Here is a 13,900-nt window from a genome sequence, read left to right as displayed (position 1 = left end):
TCTCTTTCCTGGGCAGTAGTGGAGTCACAGGCTTTAGAATTTATTTAACGCTGAGCTAAATAGATGTTTTGACAGGCAAAGGAGTCAGGGGCAATTGGGTGCAGACATTAAAGTGGAGCTGACACCAAAACCAGACTGGCCATGATCTTATGGAATGCTTGAGCAGATTCAAAGGGCCAAATGGCCTACATCTAAATCTTACTTTTCTACATAGTTGCAGATTGGAATGAGTCAGTGACCTGGAGGAGACTTGCAGGTGGGTTGTTCCCAAACGTCACTGCCCTTATTCTTCTGGGTGTCCGAGGTTATGAATTTGGAAGGGATAGCTGAAGAACTGTTGCTGCAGCATAACTGTAGATGGCTCGTAACTGCTACAGACCGCCAGTGATGTTCGAGTGAAGCTTTTAAGTCGGATCGTGTGATGACCAAGTGGCTTTATCCTGGATAGCGTTGAGCCTAGGAACATAAGAGCTAGGAGCAGGATTCAAGCCTGCTTAGTCATTCAATAAGATCATAACTGAGCAGGGTGTAGTCTCAAACACACTTTCCTGTCTGTCATCCCTCAGAATGCTGTGTGAATGAGAGAGCCAAGAGCTATCTACTTCTGCCTTTAAGTGACATAGTCTTATTGAGTTTTGGTGGAGCTACACTCCTTCAGAGAATGAACTGTGAGATCCACCATACTCCTGACTTCTGTCTTATATGTGCTGGACAAGCTTTGGGGAGTTAGGATGGGAGTTGTTTGCAACAAATTCCCAGTCTTTGGGGCTGCTCTTGTAACCGCAGTGGCTGTTCCAAGGTTTCTTGTCGATGGTAACCTCCAGGGTGATGACAGTGAAACTTTAGAAAAATAGACTCCCTAAATGAGTGAGTAAAGAGAAGCTGCAATTCAGCTACACAAAACCGAAGGTCTCTGGTCTGAATTACCTTATCCCAGTTGAGGTGACAGCAAAATTGTTCAGCTAACGGAAGAGGAAAGACATTCAAGCTCCCCTAAATGCCACCGAATGCTTCCAATTTAGAGAAAAGGGGGCATCGATGGATCAGCTATAAACAAGGAATCCAGCATGGCTGTAATGCTGAGTCACAGAATTGTTACAGTGCAGAAAGAGGCACTTTGCTCTATTGTGTCTGCACTGGTTCTCAGAATATTTTAAGTCAGTGCCAGGTTCTTGCCTTTCTCCTGAAATCTTGCATTGTATCTACTTAAATAAGCATTCAATAGATTCAGAGCCTAACAACTCACTGCACGAGAAACGATTTTCTCACATCATCTTTGCTTCTTTTACAAAACACTTCAAAACTGTGCCCCCAGTTGTCAATCCTTTTGCGTGAGATTAGTTTCTTCCCATCTAATCTGTTCAGACTCTATGTGAAAACCATCAATTCTCCTCTTAGCCTTTTCCTCTCCAAGTAATAAAAAGTTCCAAATTCTTCAATCTTTCCTCAGAATGGAATTGTCTCATCCCTGGAATACTCTTGTAAATCTCTTCAGTACACTCGCCAGCATCTTCACATTCTTCCTATATAGAGTGATGCCTAGACTGTACACCATACTCCAGCTGAGGTCCAACATAAAACCATAGCTTCCCCATTCCTGTATTCTATTATTAATAACTCTAGACTTTTTCTGTCATCTTTAATGGCTTATGCTCATTTACACCCAGGTGTCTCTCCTCCTGCAAAGCCCTTTAGAATACTGCCATATCATTTATATTGTCTCTCAGGGTTCTTTGTACATGTATCATATCACAATTCACTGCACTGAACTTCATCCATCAACTCCATCGACCTGTCAATTTAATTTTGAAGTTTTTAAACAATCTCCCTCATGATTTACAATGCTTCTAAGTTCTTGTGTTGCCTGTGAACTTTGAATTTGTCCCCTGCGCGCTAATGGTCTCTGTTGAAGGTCATATATGTATAAACAACTATAATCTAAGCCCTTGGAACCAAAGGTATGTCTAAACCTCTGCGCTCAGGATGTTCAAAGTGGTGGCACAGTAGGATACTTCAGCTGGAATGCATCCACTCCATCCATTCCCTTTTTTCTCTCTTTTGTCTTTTTGTCTCATTTTCTTTTTCCTTGGTCTCGCGGCATCTGACCTCGGTACCTCCAGGCCTCTGATCCCAGTGCCTTCCAGTCTTTGACCTCAGCACAAAAACGATGAGGTGCCCTCCCAGCCTGGTGTGGCAGTCCCTTGGCCCAGCATGACCTCAGAGCGTAGAGTTCTCGTCTCAAGGTGATTCCAGACTGATCTCCCAGCCTTGTGAACCTTGAGGTGAAGTCCAGCATGGTCTAGAGTCCAGTGCAGGCTGGAAGCCAGATACCATCATGGACTGGATTGTAAGACCATCGTTGTGAACTTTTTTTCTTTTTCCATTTTGCAACTTATTCCTCAAATCTGCAAATAGCCTTTTCACTTCTCTATTTTTCTAAGAACTGTAACTGAAGCAGCTCTACCTAGAAATCTTTGTATCTAAGATGGCACTGTAAAAAAACAACTTGGACACTTTTCATGTACTTATTTTGAGTATGTGACAATAAAGCTAATTCAATTCAATAATGAGCTGTGCTCCAGAGGGCAGCATTGAAACTACAACTAGCTTCAATTCTCCAAGCCATATACCCCTCAGCATAGCCTTAGAAGAGCACAATTAGCATTCCCCATACACACCAGTATAAGTCAATGCTGGAAGGGGTAGTTTAAAACAAAACAAAAATAAACTATTTTTAAGAGACTAATCTTGAATGAGGCACTGACATTTTTCAACTTGTGTTCCTTCCATTTATAGGATTTTAAAAAGTACTCACGGCATCAATGTGTGTGGATAGCTTTCCCATAAATTAGTAGGATTTGATGCATAATTTTCCTATAAGAGAAAGTGATTGCTTAGTCCAGTGTAGAAATTAATTCTGTTTAGTAAAACTAATAACCAGAAAATAAATGTTATACACACCGAGGCTAGAATAAATGCTCCCCAGACAAAAGAAGCCAAGTAAAAGGCGCTGAGTTGTCCTGATTCATTGAATTTACTGTGCTTTGTTTTTGAAAAGTGCATTCGCCTGTTGATTTTCTGAAATGGAAATTCATGGTCATTTTACATTCGTAAAATATGCATCAATTCAGAGATGTGAAAAATATAACTATACTCACATCAAGCACATACTCTTGCAAGATGGCATGCAGAATGATAGCAACCAATGTGTAAAAGAAAATTGTAGCCAAGTCCTTAAAGCCATAATGGTAAAGAATAGCTTGATCCATCTTTTCACCTAAGAAATTAAACACAGAATTCATGATTTATTGATACTCAAGTCTCAAATTTATATGAAAAATAAAGCATATTAGGTGCATCCCTGATTACTTTAAAATATACAAATTCTGGAAAGGAAGAAAAGACAAAATCTACAGCTTAACAGAGAAGATGTTGCAAAATCATGTTTTTAAATTATCACTATTGTAATAACATATCATGCAAGTTCATGAATAGACCTTGGGCCATGCCTTGTGGTCTTGAAAAGTCGCCATTTTGTGTCTAAAGATTACCTTGAAGGGTAAGTTCTGTCATAATGGTGGGTAACAGGTAAAGTTAGCTCATTCACACATGCTGTTTACCAATAATTATACTGACAGCCATTTTCAGATTGTCACTAATACCCTCATTACTAGAAGCTACATATACGTATATATGGGGCCTGTTCTTTGCAGATAGAAAGAACATACAGTCCTTGTTTCAATAAAATTGAGCTTCCTAAAGAGGTGGCAAAGATGATTAATGAAGGCGGAATGGTAAATGTCATTTATACGGACTTAAGCAAAGCGTTTGACAAGGTACCACATGATAGATTGGTTCGTAAGGTTAGATTAATCGACGTTTCGGGCATGAGCCCTTCTTCAGACTCATGCCCGAAACATCGATTCTCCTGCTCCTTGGATGCTGCCTGACCTGCTGCGCTTTTCCAGCAACACATTTTCAGCTCTGATCTCCAGCATCTGCAGTCCTCACTTTCTCCTAGTAAGGTTAGATTACATGGGATCCGGGGAGCTAGTCAATTGGGTACAAAATTGGCTTGAAGGTAGGGTATAGAGAATGGTATGGAGGGTTGCTTTTTGAATTGAAGGCTTGTGACCAGTGTTGTGCCAAAAGGATCGATGCTGGGTCTACTGCTTTCCATTATTTAAATAAATGATTTGGACCAGACCATTTAGCCCTTTAAGCCCGCTTTATCTTTGATGCAATCACAGCTGATCCGGTTATGGCCTCAACTATTTTCCGGTATACCCCTTATACCCTCGGATACCCTTATTCATCAAGTATCTAACTCAGTCACAAAGTATTCAATGACCCAACCTCTTAGAAACAGAATTCCACTGCCAAAAAACCCTCAAAAAAATCTTCTAATCTCTCTTTTAAACAGGAGACCCCCTTGATGTGAGCTCTATTCCTCATCTCCCCCACAGGGAAACGTTCTTTCAACAACCATGCTGTCAAGTCCAGGTTTCAATAAGGTCACCCCTAATTCTTCTAAACTCCAATAGATATAGGTCAAAACACCTCTTCCCACCCTATCTCTTGCAAAAATGCCATCCCGTATTCCCAATTTCTCCGCCTCCGCCGTATCTGCTCCCAGGAGGACCAGTTCCACCATAGGACACACCAGATGGCCTCCTTCTTTAGAGACCGCAATTTCCCTTCCCACGTGGTTAAAGATGCCCTCCAACGCATCTCGTCCACATCCCGCACCTCCGCCCTCAGACCCCACCCCTCCAACCGTAACAAGGACAGAACGCCCCTGGTGCTCACCTTCCACCCTACAAACCTTCGCATCAACCAAATCATCCACCGACATTTCCGCCACCTCCAAACAGACCCCACCACCAGGGATATATTTCCCTCCCCACCCCTTTCCGCCTTCCGCAAAGACCGTTCCCTCCGTGACTACCTGGTCAGGTCCACACCCCCCTACGACCCACCCTCCCATTCTGGCACTTTCCCCTGCCACCGCAGGAACTGTAAAACCTGTGCCCACACCTCCTCCCTCACCTCTATCCAAGGCCCTAAAGGAGCCTTCCACATCCAAAGTTTCACCTGCACATCCACCAATATCATTTATTGTATCCGTTGCTCCCGATGTGGTCTCCTCCACATTGGGGAGACTGGGCGCCTCCTAGCAGAGCGCTTTAGGGAACATCTCCGAGACACCCGCACCAATCAACCAAACCGCCCCGTGGCCCAACATTTCAACTCCCCCTCCCACTCTGCCGAGGACATGGAGGTCCTGGGCCTCCTTCATCGCCGCTCCCTCACCACCAGACGCCTGGAGGAAGAACGCCTCATCTTCCGCCTCGGAACACTTCAACCCCAGGGCATCAATGTGGACTTCAACAGCTTCCTCATTTCCCCTTCCCCCACCTCATCCTAGTTTCAAACTTCCAGCTCACTTACTGTCTCCTTGACTTGTCCGACCTGCCTATCTTCTTTTCCACCTATCCACTCCACCCTCTTCTCTTTGACCTATCACCTTCATCTCCTCCCCCACTCACCCATTGTACTCTATGCTACTCTCTCCCCACCCCCACCCTCCTCTAGCTTATCTCTCCATGCTGCAGGCTCACTGCCTTTATTCCTGATGAAGGGCTTTTGCCCGAAACATTGATTTCGCTGCTCGCTGGATGCTGCCTGAACTGCTGTGCTCTTCCAGCACCACTAATCCAGTATTTGATTTTCAGCATCTGCAGTCATTGTCTTTACCATAGGCAAAGACCTGTCCAACTGTTCCTCATGAGGCAACCCTTTATCTCTAATCAATTGCACTAGAGCAAATTTTAGAAAGGTGAACTGCAAGCTAACTCAGGTGAGTTAAAATAAAAAGAGAAATCTGTAGGTTGACCTGTAGAGCAAGACAGGAGTTAAAAAAATGTTGTAAACATCCAGGGTCAGAATATTCCATTAAACATAAACAACTATAAGGTTTAAGATGCATGGATAAGGTTAAGTTAGAAACCAATTAAAAATGAAGAATGTGTGCAAACATAAAAAGTATAAAATGAAAATCAAAAGGGAAATGAAAAAAATGATGAAGTGGAAAGCTAATAGTATTGGATACCAATTTTTCAATTTTCTATTGGGAAATCCTTCCACTAACATTACACTCAAAGAAATTAAACTGCAAAAAATTAACTACAGTACAATTGAGATATCAAACCTAGATATACACCTACAGATAGACCTTCTATAACACGATGGTTGCATTCTTGTGTAACCTCGCATTATAGAAAAATCGCACTTTAGAAACAGTGCTTAAACTGTTGGCAATATAATTACATTATAGCTAACACACGTTTTAAAAGATCACACTTTACAAACAGCATCCCCAATTCATCAATTGTGTTACAGCGAATTCACGTTATATTAATATAGAACAATAATTAACATTTTTTTCACTTTGGAACTTTATTTCAATTAAAAACATGTTGAAATAAACTGATTTAATTCACAAAGTCTAGCTGAAATTGTTGAGATCAAGTTGGCTAAAGTTGCCTTAGGAAAAAGGGCAAAAAAGAAAATCAAAGTGTCTAGTTCCTGACTTCTATCAATCCCTGCTGAATACATATGTGTGGCTGCCAGGATAAACCTCAGCTCTCTTATTTACACCGGAGCTCCGTCAAACAATGTCCAATGCTCACCGTCCATCTGTGTGCGTAAAATACAGGTAGAAACCAACATCCAAACATCAACAAAGAATCAATAGCTTTGAGAAAGGATGGGGGAAGGGAGAAAACAGCTAAGAAAAACTCCATAATTAAAATTCATAGCAGAGTGTTCTGCAGACTAGTAGCTTACATTAGTAATTCTCTCTTTAACACTTTTTAGGCTGCAAGATACAAGTATTTCAAAGCTCTGCTAGCTTTGCAGACTCTATAAAAACTTGAAGCTATCCAAAATTTGTCCCCATATTGAACATCGCAGCCCTGACTGTATGAATAATTATACATGTCTATAAGTGGACCAGCCAATATTCCTGTAAATTCTTTATAAAATTCAGCTTGAAAGCCATCTGGGCCAGGTGCCTTACTGCTCTGAAGTTGCCTGATTGCGTCAAGTATTTCTTGGACTGTTAGGGGAACATTCAAGACCAGTACCCGTTCCAGAGTTAGGTCCAGAAAGGTCAGGTTTTTAAAAAAATGACTGCATCCTCCTCGTCCTATCTTCACAATCCTGCGATTGATATAAATCAGAATAAAATTTTCTAAAGATTGCGTTAATCCTTTTATGATAATGAGTCAAAATATCCATACTTACCTTGATAGACGTGATAGTTTGAGGGGCCTTCTTTTTCTTTGCAAGAAATGCTAAGTACCTACTAGGTTTATTGCCAAATTCATATAACCTTTGTTTTGCAAATAATATTTCCCTCTTAGCCGTTTGGGTAAGCGTAGTGTTTAGAGCTGTCCTAAGGGCCATAATCCTTTGTAATTTGATGATAGAAGGTCTATCAGCGTATGCTGCTTCAGCCGCTTTTAAGCGAGCTTTGAGAAGACGCTGTTGTTCTCCCTTTAATTATTTCTGGGTCGCTGAGTATGAGATGATCAAACCTCACGTGTAAGCTTTGATGGTCTCCCACATCATTGACGGGTTGCTAGCCGTACACAAATTAACTTCTAAAAAAGTTTTAAATTCTTGAGAGAAGTACTTTACAAATATACTATCTTTTATCAGGAAGAGGTCCATATGCCAATGTCTCATTGTTCCTCGCCTTGATTTCCATATGTACTGCCTATTTTACAGGATGATATGGAATTTTAAAAAACTCGAGGGGGCAAAGAACATATCGATTATGATATGACATATATGTGGATTGGAGTAAAAAGAAAAATCTCTGCCCTGTGGATGAAGGCACCTCCTTACATCTACTAGTCCTAATTCTTTGTTCAAATCCACCAATTGTCTAGATCTGGAAGATACACCTGCAGTACTCTTGGGAATCCTATCTATTTCCGGATCCATAATACAATTAAAGTCTCCCCCTATAATTGTATGGCGAGCACCGACAGCCATCAATTTTGAGAAGGCTTCCGTTATAAATTTAAAAGGATGTGTCTGGGGGGGCAATACAAATTTAAAATCCCATATTCCTCTCCATTTATAAGGGCTTTAATCAGAATATATTGTCCAGATTCATCTTTTATCTGATTTAGGATTTTGAAAGGGAAATTCTTCCGAATAAGAATAACAACTCCTCTGCTTTTTGAGCTAAAAGAAGAAAAAAAGGCCTGATCAAATCCACCCTGTCGTAATTTCAAGTGTTTTTATCCAATAAGGGTGCCTCCTGTAGGAGAGTTATATCAACCCTTTCTTTCTTGAGGTTTGATAATATTTTCTTCTTTTTGACTGGTGAATTACTCCCCTTGACATTCCAGGTGCACCACTTAACCGACTGATCAACCATAATCGTCCGGGCAAATCAGAGACCCCTTGGGAGAGGAAACCCTATCCAGAACATCCTGAGCATAGTGCATATAAAATTCACAAAAAAAAGGCTCTCTAATACACACTCAACAGCAAAATAAAAAACTATTTCTAAATTTAAAAAAACGTATTTAAATGGAGATTTCCCCCCTTGTTCCCAGGGGGCATCACTTCCTTTCCAAAAGTCCATCGTATTCTCTCCCAACCATTGCCCCACCCTTGACCCAGGTGCTCCTCAATAGGATGAAGAAAATTCAAATATACTACAGAGCTAGAGTTAACAGTGAGCACCCTACCCACCCACCCCCACACCTGGATATATTTGGTAATGTTAATACCATGTATAAACATATGTAACTATAAAATCACAGCCTCAACAAGTAATAATTAAATATAATAATAAAAATAACAAGGGAAAACAACCCCACTCCTAGAGACAGAGGTAAAATATATATATATATGAGAGAGAGAGAGAGAGAGAGAGAGAGAGAGAGAGAGAGAGAGAGAGAGAGAGAGAGAGAGAGAGAGAGAGAGAGAGAGAGAGAGAGAGAGAATTAAAAAATGGGGAAAAAAATCGTTAAGTAGAGGACAAATAAATAAATAAATCCCTCTCGCCGCCACCCCCCCCCCCCAGATAATATTAAACAGTAAGATAAAAAGAAGAGGATTAATATATTAAAAAAAGGGGGGGGGGGATGTAAACTGGAATGGGGGGAAAGCAGACCAACACCAATGAACTCTTACAATTTATCTCAGAGTCCAAACGTTCCTTGGCCTTTTCCGGCGATCTGAAGTTATACACAGACCCTTCATGGTTAAAGCGCAGCGTCGTTGGGTAGCGCAAGGAGTAGTGAATATTTAAGTCCCTTAAACACTTCTTCACCTCAAACGCCTTCCTCTTTCGGACCAGAGCTGGGGAAAAGTCCTGGATTAACATGATATTGGATCCTTTATAGATCATGGCTTGGGGATCTTTTCCAAGATTTCTGGAGGCTTCTAAAAGTATCTGCCTCTCCTTGTAGCTTTGCAGCCGGAACAGGACCGGGCAGGGGCGCTGGTTTGAGCCGGGCCCGCGTATTGCAACTGGGTAGGCCCATTCCACCCTTACCTGGCCTGATCCAGCCTTCAGATTTAAAAGCTGTGGAAGCCATTCTCGAGGTCGTCAATGTGTTTCTCTGAGGTCCGGACTTGCTGCTCGATCCACGGCTGATTGTGCTGTAGTTTTGGAGGTCGCGGCCTTTAGCTCCACCCCTCCGACTCGGCGCTTAATTTCCTTCATGTCTCGGTCATGCTTTTGCAGCGCAGCCGAAAGGGTGTCCCATCGGCTTCAGGATCCTTCAATGAAAGCGTCAATCTTCACTTCGAGTTTGGAGATGATTTCCACGAGGCTCGCCACTGTAGGTAAGTCCCCCGGGGCGGCTGCGGAAGCCTCTGCTACAGCTGGAGAGGGTGGGGGAGGGGTTCCTGCAAGCTGAGAACTGTAGACTCCTTTCCCCCTAGTCATTTTTACTGGAGATTAAATTGTTTAAATTCAATACTAAACAACTAATTACATTAAGTAAAAAACTATTTTAAATGATTTGGTGAGTGTGGTGGGTGACCCACTTTGCCCAAGTCTTGGGAGGAGCACTGTAGACTCAGACTTGCCGGGTCGCCGCCATCTTGGATCCCTCCAATGAGTTAATTTTAAACTTATTTTTATTTTCAAATCACTCTTCAGCACTGATCCTCTCTGTCTCCAAACTTTTTCAACCCTGTAAATCTCCAAGTTCCATTAATGATGATACCTTTAGCTGTTAAGGCCCTAAGCTCAGGAATTTACTCCCAAAACTTTCCATCCTTATTATTCCCTCCTTTAAGATGATCTTTAAAACCTACCTCTGCTCTGATGTCCTCTTCTTTGTAATTCATTGTCACATACATTTTATAAAGTGCTTTGGAACATTTTACTAGGTTAAAGGCTGTACTGTATTATGAAATATGAAAATATATTTTACACAGTATATGAAAACATACCTGTTTCAGGCAATGTAACATTGTATTGAAGAGTGACGAAAGCAACAGCTATCTTAGCAGTCATCTGCAAAACAGTAAAGTTAAAATGTTAGCTCAACCATCTTCAATAAAAATGGTATTTTAATAATTAGAAAAAAACTAGCCCAAATCTCAACCACCAAACAGATGGCAAAATGCAACAATTGACCTTTTTCAATGGTAATGAATCAATTTCAAGAAAATGTGCACAAAGTAGGTCCTGGGCTGTTTTAACCTTTCCCTACAGAAATTCCAATCAACAGTGCAGTGGTCAAATCATTTATCTTCCACAATTGCTGCAAAATGTTACTCTTTTAGCAATTTATATGTGTGCCTGTGAATAAACAAAATTATGTTTTGATCAGACTTAGTGCTAGAATGAAGCATGTTAAAAATTGCTTATGATCTGATCAGGGTAGCGCTTGATGTGTTTTCTTTAATCTAAGACAGAACAAAATCTTCCACAAATCTCTCACTGATCTCTATCTGTCAATATACATAGCATGGCAAGAGATACAGTCAGAATTAGACACCACAGTCAACTGCTGATCTACACTGTATAAACTGAAGTTAGTTATTGGTCACTAAGGTGAAATAACAAGGATGTGTGGAACCAAATCCTACATCTTCAAGAAAGCAGGGGAAACAATTGTCAGGAACAAAAGTACATTTTTTTTGCAATAATCTATATGGGAGATATTAATACTGATTTGGAAGTGCTGGTGTTGGACTGGGGTGTACAAAGTTAAAAATCACATAACACCAGGTTATGGTTTAACAGGTTTATTTGGAAGTACCAGCTGTCGAATCACTGCTCCTTCCTGATGAAGGAGCAGCGCTTTGAAAGCTAATGCTTCCAAATAAACCTATTGGACTATAACCTGGTGTTATGTGATTTTTAACTTTATTAATACTGAAGGAACAACAATTTTTAATTATACAGCACTGTGAATTGGAAAAATATCACTGGGTGGTTCTAATGGAATAGTTGAAAAAAAATAAATACCACATAACAGGAGTAGTGACTGAAAACCTGGACAAACAGTGGGCATCTTAAAAGGGAAAGGGACAGAAACAGAGAGACTTTAAAGGAGGGAATGTCAAACTATGACACCCAATTTACCAATGACACTGGGGTAAAGAAATGTTGGATAAAGGTTGCTCAGAAAGAATCGGAGATAGTGGAGAATGTGTGGGAGTGACAGAGAGCTGAAGAACTGGAAAACTTTACTGAGATAGGAGAGATAGCTCCAGATGCAATTTAAACATAGTGAGAATTTTAAACTTGAGGCACAGCTGTGACCTAATCTAGGTTAAAATGCAAAAGGTGAATCAAGTGGAATAAGATACAGCTAGCAGAATTTGGACAGCAAAGTTTGGATTGTTTTGAGGCTTTCTGAGGATGGAAGTCAGCAAGGAGAGCATTGGAACTATTGATTGTGGAGTACAATAAGCAATGATAAGTATTTTGGCAACAGCAAGGCTGGAAAAAAGACGGGGTTGTTACTTTTAATGAACTGGCTAGGGAAAGAAAATAGAATGGATGGAAGTTTGAATTGGAAGTTCAGTTCAGGCCGATGCAACCCCAACCTTTTCAGTTGACGACCCTACTAGGAGTTATGACCTATTGTTTGGGAAGCTCCTCAATAGGTCCTCAAGCGACTCCACAGCAAGAGGCAGGATAGAAATCATTAACTGGAGATGAACTGTCTTCTATCAACTAGCCAAGAGGAGAATTGAGTAGAGTAGTCCTGCTAAACTTGACACTGGAAGAGAGATCTCAAAATAGGATAGTATGGTCAAATTTATCAAATGTTCAAAGGGTCAAGAAGTCATAAAATATTATAGTTATTGAGGATTTGCTATTTAATGGGGCTGAATCAATGCTGAGGTGGGGTGGAATACTAGTTTGAAGCAATTTGCTACAATATGGGAAACATGGCAAGGTGATATCATGTAAAAGTGAGTTGGAGGCAAAAAGGATGAGATGGGAAATAATTTGCAAACACAAAAGGATGAGTGGTATTCTTTTCAGATGGGGGTGCTAAGTTTCTAAAATATGGAAAGTGAATAAATTTCAGTGAAATAAATGACAGTTATTCAAGTGCAATTTTTAATGTAGATCATGGATTATGACATTCTACAATGACTTTTAGTTCGTAAGTATGTAAAAGTGGTAGAAGTGCAATGGTCAACAATGACAACTGCCAAAACATCCACTGGAAGATTATAAAGTTAGACTTTTACTCTAGAATGAAGATGATACAGCCAGGAAATGTTCCAAGGCAAACAAAAACAGATATTGCTGGAAACAATTCAGCAAGTCTGGCAGCACCTATGGAGAGAAATACATAATGACTCGGGTGCAGTGACCCTTCTTCAGAACTGAACACGAATGAATTTTTCAAGCAATTTTTATTTTCATTCCTGAATTTCAGCACCACAGTTCTTTCAGTTTTTAATTTAATGTTCCAGGACTGCTGTTGTTAGCAGCAGAGGACAATGGCATAGGTTTCCAGGCCAAAGGATTGGGAGAGTGTGAGGAACACAAGGACGAACAATACTAATGATCACACAATGATGTCAGACTGGAACTGGTGGAGGAAACTGAGCTCCAGTTCAAACAGTTAGAAAAAAGTTCCAGGATTGACAATGGACTTGGAACTCAAGTCAGACAGATGTCAGTAAAAGGCTCTGAGGTTTCTGACATTAAACTAGTAAAGACTAACAGTGATCAACCAATTCAACAACTAGAAACAGTTGTTGAACAACCAACTAAGCTGGGGGGAAAAAAAAACTCAATGCAGGCTTTGAATAGAGAAATTGAACTTGAATTTGACATGGAATATATCTTTGTTTAAAGAGATATATAAACGTAATGCAAGTCATTTCTGAAAAAATGTTCAGAATCTTTTATGGGTTTTCATGTCAAAAGTTAAATGTAGTCTTCAGGTGAAGCAGCTTAAAAAAGTGAGAATAATTAAACCAAGGTACACAGATAAATTTAGACCACTATTTTAATACAAAAATTGTTGCTCTTAATTGCAAAAACTAAAAGTCCTTACAGCCAAATTTATAATAGAACTTGCCTGTCAACATTTAAAGTTTAATTATACCCCTGTTGTCCAATACTGGTAATTGCAGGCTTCCTTCAGGTTGAGTATAATCGCAGTGTGGGAGGTTCAGGAATGCAATTTTAATTTTAAACTTAAAAGTAAGAAAAATTCTGATATACAGAAGATATTTCTCAGGGAATCAAGGAATTTGTGGAACAGATGAGAAAGTGGACTCGAAGCCAAAAGTCAGCCATGTTTCAGTGAATAGACAAGCAAGACGCTGGAAGAACATAGCAAGCCAGGCAGCATGAGGAGGTGGAGAAGTCAATGTTTCA

General features: G+C 40.4%; 1 protein-coding gene across 1 annotated transcript in view; it reads right to left on the bottom strand.

Moving 5' to 3' along the window:
- tram1 (translocation associated membrane protein 1) overlaps positions 1 to 13,900 on the bottom strand; it is a 30,139-nt gene that overhangs the window by 15,057 nt on the left and 1,182 nt on the right. Inside the window, exons 2-5 of the mRNA XM_072571431.1 lie at positions 10,492 to 10,555; positions 3,159 to 3,277; positions 2,962 to 3,078; positions 2,816 to 2,874 (exon numbers count right to left, since the gene is read on the bottom strand). Coding sequence (XP_072427532.1) covers positions 2,816 to 2,874; positions 2,962 to 3,078; positions 3,159 to 3,277; positions 10,492 to 10,555 — 359 coding nt within the window. The remainder of the gene's footprint in view (positions 1 to 2,815; positions 2,875 to 2,961; positions 3,079 to 3,158; positions 3,278 to 10,491; positions 10,556 to 13,900) is intronic.

This window comes from Chiloscyllium punctatum, chromosome 5 (assembly GCF_047496795.1).
Source record: "Chiloscyllium punctatum isolate Juve2018m chromosome 5, sChiPun1.3, whole genome shotgun sequence".
Classification (NCBI taxonomy): Eukaryota; Metazoa; Chordata; class Chondrichthyes; order Orectolobiformes; family Hemiscylliidae; genus Chiloscyllium; species Chiloscyllium punctatum.
This window is presented reverse-complemented; position numbering and strand designations above follow the sequence as displayed.